Source organism: Pholis gunnellus (genome assembly GCF_910591455.1).
Source record: "Pholis gunnellus genome assembly, chromosome: 1".
Classification (NCBI taxonomy): Eukaryota; Metazoa; Chordata; class Actinopteri; order Perciformes; family Pholidae; genus Pholis; species Pholis gunnellus.
The window spans coordinates 22,101,246-22,121,754 of NC_136528.1; the positions used below are offsets into that span (position 1 = coordinate 22,101,246).

A 20,509-nucleotide genomic window follows, 5' to 3' on the forward strand; every position below is an offset into this window, starting at 1 on the left:
TCTTTATCAGAGACCCTTGTTTGATACAGTTAGAGTTGATGCATTATGAACCGCACACCAAGAGTCAGCAGTGATCTGCATATTCAATAACTTCCGTAATTATATGCGCAATTCATCAGATGGGATGTGATTGCAGGGGAAGTGGAATAGAGAGGAGCAGAGAGGTCTGATTCCTGGAGGACTAAAGTCTAATCACAAAACTAACATGATAATTGAAATCTAAATTGAAAGGCTTAGCTCTCAGGGAGCGTATGTTTGACGTGGAGTGTAGAGGCGCTAGTGAGAGTAAAAGGAAGAGAGAAAGAGTGGCAGGAAAAATTAGATTTAAACCGTGCATGTACCGTGTAGAACACCAGCCAATATCAATACAAGCATAAAAAATGGTGGTGCTTCATGAATCACACCAATATTATAACAAGCTATAAAAAAATAAGAGCGAAAATGTCTGTAATCCAGATTGGAGGTAGAACTTGCTGAAAGAGAGAGAGCTTTGTACAGCCGGCTAGGAAGCTGTGTGGAGCATTTACAAGATTAAATCAAGACATTTGAACAGATTTAATATTTCAGTCACTGTTATGCTTTAATCCAAAGTTATCATCACTGCTTTCGATTAGCAATTTGATTAACTGTCCTAGCTTATTTCAGAAACCAAATGAGCGATTTAAAAACTTTTTAAAATTTATATATATATATATCCTTAACACACTCATAGCAGAGAGAGAGTGTGACTCATGGCTGTTCAATAATGGCTCAATAATAAACACTGTCGCTAGCATCCCTCTTTGCTTGAGTAGATCATGCTACGTGGCCTTTAAATTCAAAACAGTTCAAACAGAATTGTCCTCAGTTTACATGAGTGTCTAATCACTATAGCTGTTCATTTATCTTTTTACAAGGCAATACTTTACAGAAAATGGCCAAGTAGTCGGCCTTTGGTTTTGGTGGTCTTATTTTTCCCCAAACGCTTTCTGTGGAATTATACATAATCATCTACATTTTTTTTCAAATGCATTCATTCAGAGAAAGTGATTGTGATGGGGCATCGCACTGAAGTAAAGCTGCCCTCCATTTCACCTCAAAGCTGTGCTGTCTTCACATCCACTTCTTATGTTTTCGTCATTGTGAAGGCGACCCAAAGGAAGAACTGCAGGAAAGAGACAGGGCAGAAAAGTCCTCTGTCCCGTTCTCCTCTCCTCCCCCTTTTTCTGTGCCGTCCCTCCAGACCACAGGATTCATATTCATCCCTCAATAACGTTTAATTAGTAATGCCAAATTCATTAACCTGTACTGCTGTTAGGCTGGCCTCAGCCATAAATTAGCTTAATGTGAGCAGACATATTGCAGCTGTAATAAGGGACATAAAACTCAAAGAGAAACACACACTGTTCCTCCATAGTCATGGATCATTATAACTCAGCAGTGTTTTAGAGCAGGAGCGTTCGCTTTCAGAGTAGCAGCTCTTTAGCAGCTCTTAACCCGTCAAACACTTACTTTTTGTAATGCTGAAGAAAATTGTTTGAATGGTGGTTGAAATAAAAAGATTATAGAAATGCATTACTCATGACAATCAGTATTTATCACCTCAATGTTTTAATGCGTTAACTAAAATACATACAATAGAGTGTTCAATGATGGTCGAATAGAGGCTAAAAAATGTTATGCAGTGGTTATTGCAAGCCATGAGTGTATTGGTTTAAACATATGTTTTAAGATTCATGGAAGAGTTCATGTTGTTTCCAACAGAAATGAGGTGCCAGAGACAAACGTAGAGTTGGTTGTATCAGTAAAAAGAGATGCAAGAGACAATTCCAACAGCTTCTGACAGCTCCGTCTAATTGGCCCCACTCTTTGGCATCTTGTTTGTGTTTTTTAATCAGCTGAGGGAATGTGTACATTTTGGCTGTGGGACGTGTTACCCGCTTTATCACGAGCAGACATATTACTAGCAGACATTTCTGTTAATTTTTGTTTTCTTTTTAAAATCTTCAAAATGGACAAACTTGAGGTTATGTTTTTTGGCCAGACAAACAGATCTAGGAAACAACCTGCTATTGTAAAAAAAAAAACGGGTACAACCTTCACTGTCCTAGGATTACACGTTGACCTTTCTGCTCCTCTATCCCCCCAGAGATCTCGCCTAACAACTCGCACCAAAGAGCCTATTAGGCCTGGATCCCACTTTGTTGTTGAAAAAAAGGGGTCTTGTCCTTTTAGAACACTCACTTCCTCGCTTTCTGTTTTTTCAAGCATAGGTGGCGGAGGAACACAAGTTCATTGTTCCCTCGCAGATGGAAGTTGGAGTTACCAGGGTAACAGCTCTAATCCTCCTTTTTTACCACTTTTTTCATACAACAGTCTATCGAGTGCTACCTTTTAAGTCACAGGCAAGAGTGCTAGCTCACTTTTAATTAGCTATGATTCTGTTTGCCAGGAGACAGCATGATGAGCTAATCGAAATTTACGAAATAATGACGTACTGCAAGCGGCTACTTCTTTATCCTGAGGCCTGCTCCAAGAATAACAATAATGAGGCCATTATCGAGGATTGCACTTTAAAATGCTGCCCTGCCACCAAAACAGAGAACGTAATTGTTCTGGTGTTTTCCGTACAATCAACAACCCATTGTTGATGACTTGAGAACTAAGGGAGCAAAGAATGGGTGCCATAATGATTGGTCTGTGCTGCCATGAAGATCCTGCACAAAGTGTCCACTGAGGAAGGACCTCGATAGACTACTGATTTGGTTGTAAGGGCTCTGGATGAAGACAACTGTCTAGCTTTGTAAAAAAAAAAAAAAAGAAGTCCTTTCTGCTTTTTGTCTGTCTTGCCGCTCAAATAGCCCCCAAGCCGCATTAGAGAAGAACCATTCACACGGTGAAAGGCTGGGAGTCACAGACTCATGTGAAGGGGCCACATAGTTGCTGGAGAGAATGGCCATTTATATAACCTTCCGCCATTTCAGAAAAAATATAACTGATCTCTAGCAGAAGATAATAAAAGGTGCGTTTGTTATCCACAAGTAGACTACAAGGTGTCCGCAGAAGAATAATGTATGTATTAACATTTGACCAGTGCTTTTCTATACATATATTTAAAAAGTCAGTTCACTAGTCATGTATGTCAACTGAGTTTTATCTAACATGTCAAGATGGCTCAATTAGATAATTGCATATCTATGCTCCAAAACTAACTGCATTACAAATGCAGCCCAGCTGTTTGGAAATTTAAATATCCCAAAGAGATAAGATTATGATAAATAGAAGCTGGAAATGAAATATTTTGTCAAAAAGGTCCACATCTAAACTTACTGAGTGAGAGCTCAGCAGGTTTGTACAAACACGGTGCTGCACCTATTAGCTGTGCTCCATTGTAAAGGAGAGAGAGAGACAGAGCTCGAGGGCAGTAGGAATGCTAAGTGGGCCCCTTAGCCTAGTCAACCTTCAGTGGGCTTCATTTATCTTCATCTTGTTAGACTAAATTAATTAACAATCTCAATGTTACATACTTTCTCCTTTCATTACATCAAATAATGGCAGAAATGTAGGGGGAGGTCCTGCCCACTGGGAGTAGAGAGACTGAAGACATCTCTCTCTCCCCCTCTCTCTTCCTGTGCTTATCTCTCTCTGTATTCTGTCTCTCTTCCTTCCCCTTTCTCCCTCATTTGCTCGGTCTCTTTCACTACACAAACAAAAACCTGTTAAATGTCTTCCATAAGCATATAAAAAATTTATCTAAGATGAAAACGCATCTTTTCAACAAAGAGAAAAACTGTGAGGCTTACAGTAACACAAGCACAAATAGCTGTCTGTTAAAGACACTGCACATTGTACACTGTAGTTCAGAGAACTTTTGCGTTAGTTTCAGAAATATTAGGAATTTTAAAACAGACTTATTATTAGGAGACAGTACAAAGGCTTTGACATGTACATACAATATGGGGTTTAAACTTTTCCCCATCACATCTGAAGAATTTGATGTATTTTTCACAGTGGCCATGGATAAGCTCTTTTATGGCTATTAAAACTCACTATATGTATGACTCAAAACCAAAGTTGTGACTCATTACAATAATGAAAGGCCCATCTGGGTTGCTACTGAGATATGACATACAGTATGAAAAGTCAATAACACCTGCACATTTGAGCAGAAATGTACGAGCATGTTAAGGAAGCCCCCTTTGACCCAATTTAGTTGCTTGGGAAAAGACACTGGGATTCTTCACTGGAGGAATGTCTTAACTGCCACATCCATCCATCTCTGTTTCTATCCTTTTCTCCCCTTTCACCCCTACCCCCAACCCACAGCCCACTCCAGGACACATGTCTTATCCAAGCAAAAGGGCTAACCCTGAAGCAAAGCCTGCCTTTAATCTTGGCCTGATTGTTGAGGCCTCCAATCTCCAGCCAGTGTGCGTGATATCTTTCTACTGGCGCTTCTCCTTTAATTAAAACTGACATTGACAGAAGGATGTGGATTAGCAGCACAATAATGTGTTTACTTAGAATAATCAGTGTTTCCTCACAGCTATAAGAACAAAAGGAAATTGGTGAGAAATAGCCAAGGTCAAAGGTTAAGTTTATTTTTCTTTTATAAATGTGAAATTGGATGCAGAACTTGAGATATGCTTCTGTCAAACCTCTTCCATTGCTGCATACAGTGTACAGTACATCTTTAGTGCAGTTAGTTATCCACCAAACTGGTTTTGACAGGTGCTGAGAGTTAAACGCTGCCATCCACTTTGTACCGTTACAAAAAAAGCGGAAATGAGCACAGGCAGTGTGCTCTCAAAAATGTAACATGCTGTATGCCTGAATAACTTCTGTCAAACCTAGCAGATACACCACACCAAATAAATTGGTGCCAAGCCATGAAAGATACTGATACCGGACATTTCTGCATGACATTTTTTTATTTACTGCAGCATTTATGAATGCATACTAAATATACGAAATGTATATGCAAGTAATTAATGGCTCCTCGATTTGTTAAATATAATACAGTTAACAAAAAAAGCTGTTTCAGTGAACGGTCATAGAAGTATAAACAACATCCCTGTGAGTATAATTCATACAGTGTAATTCTGCAGGATTAACTGCACAATTGGTCACAATTTAAATTCTGTCAGAACTCAACCTGCTTTTTTCTGAAGCTTATGAATGTGGGTCTCAATCTTACTGTTAGTGTGATTTTAAATGATTGAATTCTATAATAAATAACATAAATTTAAATGCATGACAGATCTTCCTTTTGAATTCCTCAAGGACATTTTGACTAGCGAGAGTAATGGTATCAAATTGTCCTTTTTTAAAATGCCTCCAACAGTTCTGAGAGAGAAAAAAATGCTGTTAATTTAATCAAATAAGTGACCTTTTGAAAAAGAAATCAAAGAGGCTTCATTAGCTTTAGCAAAGTTTGGCTGACAGCAGCTTTGAAAGGCAGATGCTGCTGCTGTGGCTTCTAATGAGCCAACCCTAATTAGGGAGCAACACTGGAGCCTAGAGAAGGTAGCTGACTAGGAAAAGAGCCAATGGTAAATACACTCTCTTATTTACTTCCTCTGTGTGTAATGACAGCACAAATTTTTAATTAGAATCACAGGAAGGGTAAAGACAAAAAATGTAAATCTTTATGGTAGGTTGAATACAAACACGGAACACAACAGGAAGCAACAGAACATCACAAGACAGATATTCCAGCGACTGCCTCATTCCAATATCCCTGATTAGGGTGGTTGGTAAGGGGGGGGGGGCAGATGGGGAGAGAGGTCAGACAAAAGCATACGGAGTAAAGACACAGAAAGCCTGATGTGCAGGTCCTTTAAGGCGTGAAAGGGAGAGGAAGGAGAACACGGGGGACAGCTCATCTACATGTGTCCCTTAACTTGTTGTGTTGACGTGTGCTTTCTGGATGCTATCAGGGTGAGCATGGCAGTCAGCCACACACTGAATAATCACAATCATAACACACAGCTTGGGTAAATATGTTAGAAACCATGTTTGACATTGGTCAAATACACAGAAACATGCGCGCACACACACACACACACACACAAACATGTGCACGTACACACAGCACAAAGTCTAAAGCTAACAATGTGTCCAAAAGCATAACCCCCGTTAGCCCGCTACCACCCCTGCCCAACCTATGATCCTAAATGGCAACAACGGAAATGAAACTAACCTCAGTAAAAAGCTGCTACGAAGAAAGCCCTCCATGTCAGCGAGTTGGGGTTCTGGGAGGAGAAATCACAGAAAACCATTTTCACTATGAAATTTGTGATAATCAAGAAGGAGAAAAGGGAAAGAGACAGAAAGAGAAAAAGAAAGAAAAAAAAACACAGAGCATACATCTCTTTCCTATAATAAAGCCTGTCTTTAATTAAAGCAGAAATATGGCTACAAACCCATCCTCCGTTTTTATGATCTGACATCATTAATTATACTCTTTCCATGGAGGGAGTGGATTTGCATACAACATCGGGTTGCACTGAGAGCCTGATGATATGTTTGTATCAAATAAACTCTGCCTACTGATCTCTATACAGTCTTTTTCCACGGCTGTGTGCAGATATATACATGGACATCTAGCACTGTAACCACAGATCCCAGAGCAGCCCTGGTCTGTTCAGTGTAGCTAACGGTGGTCCAGCTGCAGCCCATGTGTGGCGAGGGTGCTGTGGCTTCTGGGAGCCCGGCCGCAATGGACCCAGGCTGGGACTTACAGCGTCAATGAGGCAAAGGGATGTGGTCATGATGTCACCACTTGTAGGGGTCGTTCAGAAGCATTACCCACACAATTTTGGCGACACATGGCTAGAAATGACTTACAACAGGTTTCCATCAGCCTTTGTTATTGGTCTGAACAATATGCACTTTTGTTGTGTTAAGAAATTGATTAGGACTTCCATGTGCTTAGTTTCAGGTGGTAAAAATGAGCCGCGATACCAACAGATTTTGTCAGTTGTTGAAATGTCTCTCAAATCTCATAACTAGCCTTATACACTGAAATATCGCAAGGATATCTTGCAAAAATGTTAAGCGTTATGATGTGTCATTTCACTTTAACATTTCAACTCCACCATCCTATTATTCAATTCCATAACTTAAAAATAGCTTGAAAGTCTGCAGATCTGGCTGCAGTTAAAATCTCTAGTTTTTAACACCAAGAGAAATATTCTGAACATATATCTATCTCTCATGCGTATAATCATGAATAACAAAAAAACGCAACAGCAATTGACATCTCAGCCCTTAACCACCTTCAGTTTCTTGTGACATGGGTTAATTTGGCATTTTCTCTTCTTGCTCTCGTGGCTTATAAGACAAAGCCTCTGAGAGAATGGAGAGAATGAGCTGGGCCCAAGGACACTGTGCCTTTCAGTCTGGCCAGCACTTAGCAAGGCAGTGGATCCACAAGACCCAGAGGGCTCAGCCGAGACTTTTCTCACAATAAGGTGTCGTGGGAGGCGGGAGGCGGGAGTGGCATGGCTGGGGGCGCTGCAGCTCTGCTCTTTTCTCCACTCAGCTGGGCCCAGTGCACATAATACCATCACCACGCCACAGCACACCAAGTCAGTGACAACGTGAGAAAACAACCGTCAAACAGTGCAGAGCAGATCAAGCGTGTCTCCTCACTTCTCTGAGTGCAAAAAGCACACATACTCTGAAGCAGGCGCGCACAAACTAAAAAACAATACCAACACAAATGTGAATTTGCTCCAACCTTACAGTAGACGCAAACACATTTTAGTACACATTGAAAACTAGTAATTAGGTAGAGGAATAGAAACAGTATGGAGTTTGATGCAGAAACGTTAAGTTTCGGGATTAACACAGCACTCTATTTTATTATCAGAATGTGTGTTTATTTATTTTACTGGTCGCTGAATCCCTCAGCAGACTTGCTGACGCTTAAAAAGCAGCAGAGAAAAGGAAATAGATTAGGCAATGCTCAGTTTCTATCTTTGTCATGTGTCTTATTCCATAAACCTTGTTCTTTCACTCTGTGTGCTTGTGTTTCCTCAGCTGTGCCTGCTGTCTACAGTCCCATTGTGGTCAGAGACAACTGAACTTAGCCTATGGAAGCAGAGGTGCGGTTTGGAGAGCAAATGACCAAACTCAGGAAAAAGTGACCGAGCCATATTGTATTTGCTCTTCTCTGAACACAGACACACACACACACACACACACACAAAAACAAACAAGAATGTCTTTAAATCAAGGCTAGGCCACAATTCAAGGGCAGGCTTTTTGGTTAAGGAGAAGCAGGGAAGATAGACATCAATAAGCTGACCTGGACCAGTCTGAGCAGCACAGCAGCCCTTTCGAAGAATGAGCCTCTGCCAAAAGCTGCCTCTGCCTAACCAAGTCTCCCACCATCTGTAACAAATGTGCTCTATTAAAGCAGTACCATATGGACAACAAGCTAGCTATTAACACGGCTTCAGCACAACCCCTTAACCTAGCCCAGATTTCAAACTTCCAGTCAAATTGACTGCTGATTTAATGCACCGCCAGCAGCCATGTGGGTCTTGGCACGAGACAGCACTCTCAGCCTTCAGTCATTAACAGGCTCACGTAGTGCGTGGCACATTGCGAGACACAGAAGTTAGCAACACAGATCCTACCAGCTACAGCCCATGTTACTTGTTATATCCCTTAACCAAAGACATATGAGAAACCATTCCAATATCCAAAGAGGAGGATACAGAGTGCAAGAGTCTGCACTGGTCCAGGTCCTTAGAACAAGTTAACCAGGGCTCAAAACTCTCTATTGTGGAGTGGAAACAAGCTTATGAAGCAGATCTATCCACAGAGTGGCAGCCTAACTGGTGGCTTATGTCTCAGTTCTTCCACAGTGATGGAGAGTGCATTTGCTCCCACTGCATGGATCCAAAATGGCAGTGATTAACCCTGCAGGATGTGAGGGGGGGCACTTTAATCCCTGTGGACCGGGCGGCCATGTTGACGCCTCTCCTCTCTCTGAGTCATGGGGGGACCCACCCACCGTTCACAAAGCCATGCTCTCTTCTCCTCGAACATGACGCCACGGCTATGAGCCCTCTGCTCTACGACCCAGAGACAACACACACACAACCACACATACAGCAAATCAATTAGAGTCTTATGGTTTTAACCCGACTCCAAAGTTCAGTCAATTTTGTTTGTTTATCTTTCCTCCTCCTGTCTCAGCTGCTTATATACTGTACATAATTAGAGTGGAAACACATGTCTTCTCTCAGAAGCATATATGCATACAGAGCTGTGGACTTACAGAGAATAAGTCTTGGCAAAAGTCAGAATAACATTTTACATTTTCATTATTAACTAATTTTGCTCTCCATGATGACAATATGACTTCTTATTTTTACAGATTGAAAGTCAATAGCAACCCTGGATAGAAATGATAACAATTATTATAATACATTATTATTAGCATTCACTTTGGATCATTTATGTCTTTTGTTTTTAACTGAACAAGAAACGCCAGATCATTGTTTCACAGCGTCTCTGCCAGTAGTGTCCCTATGCAAATTGAAGTGATAAGCTAAAGACTGCCTGATGACAGTCTAATTAAATAAGCCTTTCAATGCTCTCAGTGGAGCATTGGGACGTGTGAAAAGGTACTGTTGGTTCGAGATGGAGGAAATCCAGAGAGGAGAAAAGAAGCTGTCCAAGCAATCCCAATATCCCAGCAGACGGCTTTACGCCATCTCAACACCCAGTCACATGAAATAAGGTGATACCTGGTCCAGCACATGTCCACACACATTTGACATATTTGCATTTATACAGTGTACTACCCACACATGCACACATGCACACCTTATGTTACCTTTACTAATAGCATTAGTCCCATTGACCCCCCAACCTACACAAACACACACACACACACACACACACCTCAGTCAGAGCTGCCAGATGAGTAGTGAATTAATTTGTGTGAGCCACTCCAACATTAGGAAGGTGTGTTGAAAGGTGTCTGCTCATGTTTCAAATTAAACGCGCTGCTGGTCAGCATTAGCACCTCGCCACCCGTCAGCAACTGACACTTAGGGGGATGGGGGGGATGGGTGGAAGGAGGGGAGCCCATCCGCCGTTCACACTGGAATAATTAGAACATGTCAGGAAGAATTAATTTTCTCATTTTTCAAAAGGATACACAGAAATTACCATGTTATTATATGACAGGATCCCTGGGAGGATTGGTTTAAATTTGATTTCTTGCGCAGCCCACACAACAAATTAAAGTCATAAATAAGATGGAAAGAAGCGGGGCACAGAGCATATGTTTATGGCAATGAGTGAAGCCAAGGGACCAGAAACAACTATCTTCATTTCATTTTATTTAAATCAGGCTGACACCGTGTGTCTGAATGACAGCAGTTGCTAATGGTTCGAGATTAGAAGCTTCTTGATATTAACACAGAGATCAAACAAATTTGACTAAAAAGCAATGGAATGTACAGTGTGTATGCTACTAGATGAGCCTTCTCTGCAGAAGGACCGGCTATTGCTTGATCTAGGTCTTACCACAACAAAACATCTTATTATATTTTTCTGACTCACACATTCATCTTGTCTTTTACATATATTTATAATATAACAAATGCCTGTTTGAGAGTTGTAAGAAACAGTATTTTACTTTGTCCAAGTCAGTCAAACTCCATTCATTTTGCAGCCAACACTCAACAGAAGTTAAAGGCTGAAGTTGCTACAATGAATGTTATACCGACGGACAAATGCCACAAATGCCTAGAATAGAAAAAACAGCATTGGTAAACTGACTTTATAATGTTTTTTTAAATACCTTTGTATCTGTATTAAACCAGATTATCCATTATATTTTATGATTTCCCAGAGAAACACCAGCAAGCAAGAAACAAAGATAGATCTTCCATTTAGCATGACAAACATCCCAGTTTAAAAAGGGCATACTCAGCTGACCCAATCTAACAACCCAATACTGGACACCATCTCTCTTCATGGGGCTCAGATTAGATTTGTAAGATTAGAGTTACTATTTAATACTGGCTTGGCTGGGAAGAGTTTTTCAACTCTTTCAAAATGGGCCGTCATTACAGTCTAGCACTCCCCTGGGCCCCACAAACTTTAAATAATTTGCAAATCAATTAACTGGCTAACGCAACAGGGATTTCACACTCCAGGGTCGTGGTGCATTATCAGTTGGAGACGATTCATGGCGTTTTGGGAGAAAAGTTCATGGTTGAAATCATTAATTCATTTTACCGGACTTTTAGTTATGCATTACTTTCCACAGCTGGGGTAGCAAGAAGATTAACGGCATGTTCTTTAGTCCCGTTTTCTGCCGTATATTGCGAATAGGTGAAACTCTGTCCTACAAGGGAACATATCTTGAGAAGCAGGACAGCAGCCAAGTCCATATTAAGTTTTTATTCTTCTGAGAATGAAATAAAGTCCATCAAACCTTCAAATAATAATAATAAACTCAGAGGCTAGCTCCTTTACATGTGGTCAAATATAGACCGAATTTAATCACCAGTGTAAAGAGAGCCCAAACAATAACCCACCTAATGAAATTGCCAAAACTAAAAGCATATCAGGCCTTTCAAAACGTGGTCATTTATGAGTAATACAAGCTATTAATTGAATGCAGAGTTTAGGATGATGGATATAGTTCAGGTGGGTTTTCCACATTCTTGCCAGGTGTGCAACAATTAGTTTTTCAAATTCGCACTGGGATCCTTGGAAGTAATTGAGGCTGATATAATTAAAATCTTTGTTAGGCGGTCTTTGTCAAGCGGTCTTTGCTTAGCAACATATTGACCATAATCACTGCAGGGTCAGTGGGCTGAAGAAGCCCATTTTATAAATAATAGATGAAGAATAACCATTCAAACGTTCATTTTCATTTTATGGTGAAGTGCTGTTTATTTAATTTCTGACAAAATGTCTCCCCCGCATCCTCCCCTTGAGTGGTGCCATCAATAGTGGGCTGAGAGCTGAGAGACCATGAGGCTGTTGCTTATTAGATAAATGGGAAACACTAACAACGAGTGTATATAGGCTCTTCAGATGGTCCAACATATTCTCAGGTGTTTCCAAATGAGATTGCAGGCGTGTAATTAAACTTGTTCCAGAAGCGATCCAGACACAAACTAAATTACTTCCTGTCATGTTTTGAGATTAATTAATCCTGTAGGTCAAAGGGTCTACATTTCAAATTGTATGAGGATCCAACTTAATGTCTCGGAAGAGCGGGACGGCAATGAATGCTAGCCCACCACATGCAATATTTTCATTCATAAGAAATACTGACAGGTGCCTAGTAACATTAACATGATTTAATAACATTTAACTATCGAGTGTGTATTATCAGAACTTTAGGAGGCAATTTATTGCCAACTGAGGAGGGGTATTTTTAGCTGGACCAGCAGGGGTGAAGTAGACATAGCTCACTAGTAGATTTTACATATTTGCAATTTCTGTTTATTTATTTTCAAACAGCGTTTTTCTTTACGGTCGCTAACAACATTGATGCTTAAACATTAAAAACTATAGGCAATTTTCCACTGATTTGCAGAAATCCATGTTAACTCTTAGGCTTCTACTGTACTGCTGATAACTCAAGAAACTTTACTTTTGCATCTTTTATTATATTGTCTGTTAGTGAAGCTGGCTTAAATGATCATAATACACTACATCTGGTATCTCAAATTACCAAGAAAAGGAAATTGCAGCAAGTTGATAACGTAAATGATCGGGTTTCTAAGACCTGTTCAAACCAGTGGTTGAATCAAACATCATATGTTTTAAACAAAAACTATCTCAATGTGGTACATGTACTGTATTTCAGCTGAGAAGTGTCGCCATATTGTCTGTTTTTATTGCATCTCTGTCAACAATGTGTGCAGTGACGTCTTTTAATAATGTGTGCACAGTGCTCCAAAATAACTTAACATAAATAGAGCAAGTTCAAGCCATTCACAACAAACTCAACCAAACTAACGTGCAGCAGCAGAGGTAGCTCGCTGCTAGACGGAAGACAGTGTGTGGTGTGAAACGCATGATTAAACAATAGTAAATGGCCATGAACTTTGAATTCAGAGAGACATTTCCCGGCTGTTATTGAATAGCTCCTCCTCAATATGACTCCCATGATATGACATTTGGAAGAAAATAATAATATCAATGAAGTTCCTCACCTTTATTTGCTTAATATCTAAGATACGTTTTTATTAGAAAACCGCAGCAGCAGCTGAGCAAAAATTCTTTAAGTAACATTTTCATGGATGCAGAGGACTGGAGTTATACAAAGCTTGCTCCGTGACTCTGGCCCGAGTTAAGCGTAGGTCTGATACAGCTATGGTGGAAAAGGATGAGTATGCTCTCATGTAGTACCGACACAATTAGTATGCAGTTAATGTTGTTGTATTTTAAAGTTGTAGCATTAACTTTTCATAATGAGACCAAATAAAGTTGCAATTGATTGAATTTTGTTGACAATCATGGATTAAACCATGAATACATGAAAGCTAAAATCCTAGTTTATGTGCGATTGTGGAAAGGTTCAAATTAGTTTTGGCCATCAACATTTTTTGTGGGATATTTTAATGAAATTATCACAACAGAAAGTATATTTGGTAAACGTTTCACATTTTTGACCAGTGTCACCTGTTAATACATTTTCAAAATACTTTTTTCCAAAGGCTCATGTGTATTTTCTCAGGAAAATGTGTTTTTTCCCCTCTAAGGCTTTGATTATAGCCATTAAGAAACGTACCATTATAAATACTAAAAGGCCCGATTTAACCTTAAAATTGCAACTCACAAACAAAGAAGGACCAACAACATGTGAAAGAAACGGAAGAAAAATCCTGAGTAACCACAACAAACTAATGAAGCAAAACAAAACGCAAGAATAATAAGTTGGAGGATCTTATGTTTGAAAGGTCTGTCAGTAACTGTGTGCCTATGTAAAGGTCTAATTGTGCATACATTGTATTGCAATTGTCCACCTCATTTGATGCAGGTGTTCAGTGTGGGTGAAAGACAGCGGGGGAGTATGAGACATGTGGCAAGACAGAAACAGCTGAAGAGGCAAATTGATACTTACAAAAACTGAAAGACTCAATCCCCAGCTTCCAGCGATCACTGGTCTGCGGATTTTGAATTCATGTAAAAACCTGAAATGTAAGCAAAAAGAAGACAGAAAAAGACAGTTTTTAAGTGTATCCTTGTATGCAACATATTATTTGTATTAATGACCACTCTATCAATGTCTTGCATTTGATTACAAATTCCATAAAAACAACATTTAAATAGTGATGTTAATGATTTTATTTGCTTTCATTTCATTAAAACCAACAGTGAGTTTGGAACATGGTTCAAATCAACAATGGTCTTACATAACTGTATTTACCTACATTGGAACAAGTAGAGATAGAGCAGAAAAAGGAGATGAATTGAGGCCATAGCGACTGTTGGCTGAGGGTCAGAGTCTCCACAACTGAGCTAATGTAAAACAGCTTTGTTAGTGTCCGACCTCCAGTCCTCACAGCTGTCAGTGGGAATCCGTCCTAGACAATATTTAAAATCAGTTTCTCTGCTACCTCATTAATCTGTCTTTCATTTGGCGGATTTCACTAATAAACAGCTTTCATAGAAAGCAGTTGTTTTATTTAATTTTGCTTTCTTTCTTCGAGCACTGCCTGCTAATGATTTATTACAAGGCCATGCTCTGCTAGTTTCAGCTCGCATGTTGAAGTGCTGCAACTTAAAGCTTTGTTAGAGAACGCGCAAATAGCCGAGAAAGTCCAATACAGTACAAGTGTATACACTTTTAGGCACCAAATTCCAACAGATGTAATGACAATAGAGGGATAACCAATCATTGATCAGACCATCTAGCTACTGCAAGCTCATTCATGTTAATTTTCTCACATTATCTTGTTTTTCACAATAAGCCAAGATCTCATTACCAGCTGATTTATACAATTAGTCCGCCTCAGCACTGCCAATTAAACAAGGCCAAGGGTTTTTTAAGGTCATGCTTAACTGATCTGTCACTGATTTGCGCTTCGGCACCTCAGTCTCCCATTGCCGGGACCAATAAACCACCATCAACAAGATCAGATAAATGTACCAACTACCACTGCATTGTTGTCAGAGCACAGCACGGAGTCTGCTACGTGGGAGGCTGAAGGGCTGACAGAATGAGCCAGATAAAAGGCAAGAGTTTCAGACGGGTCTGAATGTGGTGGCCTTGAGGCTGGAGGTGACAATGGAGGAGAGGGGACCCAGGTGACCCCGGCTGAATGGAAAGCTGGGACATGAATAGCACCTGAGTTTAAAGTCTTCTCGTGCCTCTCAAATGACACTAAACACACACTATTTCACTGTCTGAACTATGCTCCAGCGGCAACCATCCGACTGTGGACTTAATTCCTTTTTATGCCTAAATGAATGAGCTCTTATAGTTACAGAAAGTAGACATTAACACACCTTTGAATCCATAATCTGATATTAATTGGGAACAATGAGGTCAATAATATATGGGGAAATGTATTCATTTTTCATTGGTTAATTATTTGTCTGAGGGAGAGAAAAAAAAACAAAGGAATTTATAATTATAAATAATGAGAGAACCTAAATGATATTATAATGAAGCAAATGTAATCCCTGTGGTGTAATAACAGTCAGTGTCAACCGGCCTGTTGTAGCTGCACGTAGCAGCTTTTTCTCTCCTGCTGTGAATTAGACCTACAGCCAGGAAACATAAAACAGACACTCCCCCATTCCTAATTGGAGGATCTGGGACTTATTAAACACAATTTCAGTCAACCCCAAATTCAAATGATTGGTTTCATCACATTTTTCTTAACAAATCGTCCACATTTCCTAAATGAAATATGTTCCATTATTATATTCTTTTCGACAGAAACTGCTGTTGACTGAGATGAAAAGTACATTTGGCCCCATTAGGCCACAAGTCACAAAACAAACACACTGAGAATACTGGAGGTTCAGCTCTCAGATACAGAACGAAGGATCTGACATCAAAGGAGCAGGGAAAGAGAGCTCACTGCCACCTGTGGCAGTTCTGTCAAAGAGTGGACTTTTCTCTAGCTTTGGCTTGTCATAGCTACCTCACACACAAACACACACACACACACACACACACACACACACACACACACACACACACACACACACACACACACACACATAAACAGAAGAAATACAAACATGCACACACTCAAGTCACCACAAAAGCTTTCATATGCAGCGAAGGAGAGTCGAAAATTATTATTATAGCATCATTTCCAGTGTTGACATTTGTCAGGGAATACGCACACACGCACACACACACACACACACACAGTCCTTCAGTACTTAAACCAAAAATATTTGGCTTGTGCTTGATATGAAATTCCAGTGAAACTAAATTGGGGACACCTACTGGGTAAGTTGTCCCTGATCCAAACTGGTTTGAAAATCCAGAATTTGTCACAAAAGTTGTATAGTTCAGACACACGCACACACACACACACACACACACACACACACACACACACACACACTCTTTGTCTGGGCACAACAAAATTCAAATTCCACATTTCTGCACTGATACAGTGGCTATAAAATAAGTTTCCTCCGTCCACTTGTACTTAAACCTCCCACATAGAAACTGCTTGTGTATCTTCATATTACACATCAAACATACTGCATGTCTGCTGGAATTGCTATTTGAGCTAAAGCCTCTTGTACAGTAAGTGAAGAAAGCAGTTTTACAGTCACAGCTCAGAAAGATTCACTTTTAAATCAACTGAACCTTTAAATTCCAGACATGTATTCATGTACGGTGCGAGTTGTGTTTTTCAACCATCATGTGACAGTTGCTCAGTATCAATAGACAACATCGCCACAACTGTATACAGCACAGGGGAGACCAACCACTACTTAGCTGTCCTGACCAAACACAGGTTTTATGTTTCATGTACTTTAACTCTATATTGCATTAAAACTAATAAGTCAAGTCAAGACATTTTATTTATATAGCCCAATATCACAAATTTGTCTCTGGTGGCTTTACAGTCTGTGCAGCATACGAGACTATGCTGTCGGACATTTTTTAATTGCATGTATGCTTACGTGCCAGCTGCACACATGCATGTAAATGAATATTTCATCATGTGTAGTCTTGTGTGGATATGCATGAGGCAAGCCAAAACGTGTACTTCTGTTTGGAATTCCTCCAGATCTGCAACATGTAAAAAAATAAAAAATAATATATATATATATACCCCCAATCCGCCTTTCCAAATCCTCACTCTCTCCTTCGTCCAAACACGCTAAAGTAGGAATTCTGCCGAGTTAGTTATTTTGACAATAGAGGTAATCTATGCCATCAGCAGGCTGCTCCCCTACCTGGATGCTGTGCGGTTATCTCTGCAGAAGCAGCAGCCACACAGTCAGTCAGGCCGGGGACTGCATGGGGGAGTTTGGGATGCAATGAGGTGAGCCTATAACAGTGGACCCAGGGGAAATAGGGAAATGGGTGGAAGAGGAGGGAAGCGGGGGTGCAGTGTGGAGGTGAAGCTCAGATGATTCTGGCCCAAAGTGTCTGATATAGTAATTGAACACGTGTGATTGTCTGTTAAATATCCAGTTCCAAAAAGTCAATCCTCTCTGCAGTAGCAACATATGTGAAATATGGAACAACAGTTACCATGCAGTGAGTAATCACCATACAGGAAACAGCTAGTGTTCAGGTAAACTCTGGACACTTTGGCACAGATCGATGTGCCAAAGTCATCGTTTGCTCATAGATTTATTCACTTCACTCATAGATTTATTCACTTCACTCATAGATTTATTCACTTCCTAGTGGTGAGAAACTACAGACAGCCATGGAATTAAAAAAAACCCCAAGAAGTCCAGTGCTGTGTTGTAACACAAGCTGTATTTCTACAAGAGATCCACCGTATCATTGAGTTATTTGGTGTTGGAAACAGGTCAATCACGTGCAAACAGCTGTTTCATGCTCCAGCACACCGTTAACTGTCACAGCCTTACAAATCTCTCTACCCTCCTCTTTTTATCTTTACCCTCTGTCTCTCTCAAACTGCCTTTATTCTGTGTCTGGCTCATCCTGTCCTGACGCTGAACTACAGTAGACTAGACACTCACAAAATGTCTAACACCAATGTGTCAGGAATGACTACCAAAGCGTTACTCCAGTTAAAATATCTCTGTTGGGAGTAAAACAGTGACCGGTATTTTGGAAGAGCTGAAGTGCAATAGCGTCAGATAAAGCAGAAACAATAAAAATCTGCAGCTATGTTACGCAGAGTTTGTTACAAGCAACAGCCTGATACAGATACAGTGCTCTGGCTGAATGAGGCTTTCATGTGCTGCTCGGCAAATACATTATCTGTCATATGCTCTGCGTCAAATAACAAGAATAAAAGTCTATTTACTGAGCAACTGGGTTGAGGCAGGGTGAGGGGAGAGAAACGACCAGCAGACAGAATGTTTTTCTCCATGGTGGACGGCGTTCAGTCCCCAGTGCTCCTAACAGGCGGGCGTGCAACCTATCCATTCTCTTTGATTCCCTCTCACACATTCTTCATTCCAAAGACTGTAAAGACAGAGAACACAGAATAGGCTTGTATTTTTGCACACTGCCGATACCCCTTTTCTCAACTTCCAAGATATATATACACTCACATTTTGTTTTCTTTTTTCTCTGTGTCTTTCTTATTCAGTGTGGGATTTGTGTAAGTTTGGGGCAAGGGTATGAAAACAAGTCTCTCCCTCCCTCCCAGGTAATGTGTTCATTTTCCTGGACCCATCTTCTAGTTTACTGCGTGGTGGCGTTTCTCCCCTCTTATCGCCTGGCCCTCACGGGGCACTTTAGCCGCTCAAATCCTGTTCACCACATACTGGTTTTAGAATCTGTGAAATGAGTGCTAGAAAAGCGTGGCCACAATGTCTGCCTGTGTTGCTACTGGACTCAAATGGGCATGGTGCTTTTTTGTCCAGGGAGATGCATAAATGGAAGTTTTTAACACCTCAAAGGAGGCTGGGCCTTTGTGGAGCTACACTAGAGAAGCCTACCAGTCTCCCGAGGAGGCAGACACACTGAGTGCTGCAGGACAAAGAGCTGGAGGAGCAGAATCAGCAGGGGCATCACTCTGCTTTGGGCACCAGGCAGACACACACATGTACACCAACATATAACTGCACTTACATACAGAGCGTGCGTACGAACACATGCACTCACACAAATATTACAATGGTTGGAATGGCATGTTCCAACTATATCAAATACCTGTAAACACCAAAACGGCATACATCAAATACATCCTAGCAGCCGTGTTACTGTATATTTCCTATGTAATAAATTAACCAACAGCAAATTCCTCCCGCTTTTACCCATCTGCAACACCTTCACTGTACATCCAAAAAAGAAAAAAAAAAATAATAATAATAATAATAATAATAATAATAATAAATATGTATATATATATATATATATATATATATATATATATATATATATATATATATATATATATATATAAGCCTGCAGCAGTATCCAATGATGAAATGCATCTGAATAAAACACAGTGTTTTCATCAGTTAGGATACAACATACAGTAGCTAACCATAAATAGATTCACATGTGATTGTACAAACATGCTCAATAAAGATGACAAATACAACTAGCACAAAACGTCGCCATTTCATACTTATTGATTTCAGCTCCACTGTTTGAAAATAATTTCCTCATTTCCATCCCAATTTTCCTTATTGAAATTCCTTTTTTTTTATTCCCGAGTACAGCCCAACAGCTGGTATTTACAATCAGTCTTTATGCTGTTTAGATGTCTACAATAAGCATTTAGATGCAAATATCTCTGCCTTGTACAAAGGAGTTGCAACTTCTGTCAGAAGCAACATAATCAACCTGCAATTGTCTCCTGGCTCCAAGTGGTTTCGAGTGACAAGGCCTAAGCCCTAAGCATCTGTATTCAAATGATTCCCTATTTCAGGCACGGTTTAGTGTGGATATTTTCCAACAGTACTGCACTGAAAATCAATCACATGGTGAATTAAACCAGAAAGGAAACAACTGATCCATAAATGATCAGGTTACAACAAGGCATTGGTGTCCGCATATTATTCCGGGTTTTCCTTGTTCGAGGAGAAGCATGGACGCACTATTTGATATTGGTCTTTTCCGCCAATGACTTGTATTACTGTCGCACATTTTTGGATTTGCAGAGGCAGACTTAAGTTGGCAAATAATTGTTTTAACGGCAAGCTCAGTACAATGCAGGCAGACAACTTTAACTAAGGCCACGCGTGAGACCTTTGTGGCATGCAACAAGAAAGTCTAAAATGGGCTCCAGTGTTCTCAGAAAAGAAGGGACTACACTTATATTCCTTGTTGGAAAATCACTCTTTATGTTCCATTCATATAACCCAACACTGTAATCTACAGTATAACAGCATTACA

General features: G+C 40.1%; 1 protein-coding gene across 2 annotated transcripts in view; it reads right to left on the reverse strand.

The window, feature by feature from the left end:
* The window catches only part of sox6 (SRY-box transcription factor 6), a 124,488-nt gene that overhangs the window by 91,207 nt on the left and 12,772 nt on the right, over positions 1-20,509 (reverse strand). For both annotated transcript variants that reach the window (XM_079164702.1, XM_079164701.1), the window contains exons 2-3: positions 14,099-14,168; positions 6,182-6,233 (exon numbers count right to left, since the gene is read on the reverse strand). In XM_079164702.1, the coding sequence (XP_079020828.1) occupies positions 6,182-6,216 (35 nt within the window). In that variant the 5' untranslated portion in view covers positions 6,217-6,233; positions 14,099-14,168. The remainder of the gene's footprint in view (positions 1-6,181; positions 6,234-14,098; positions 14,169-20,509) is intronic.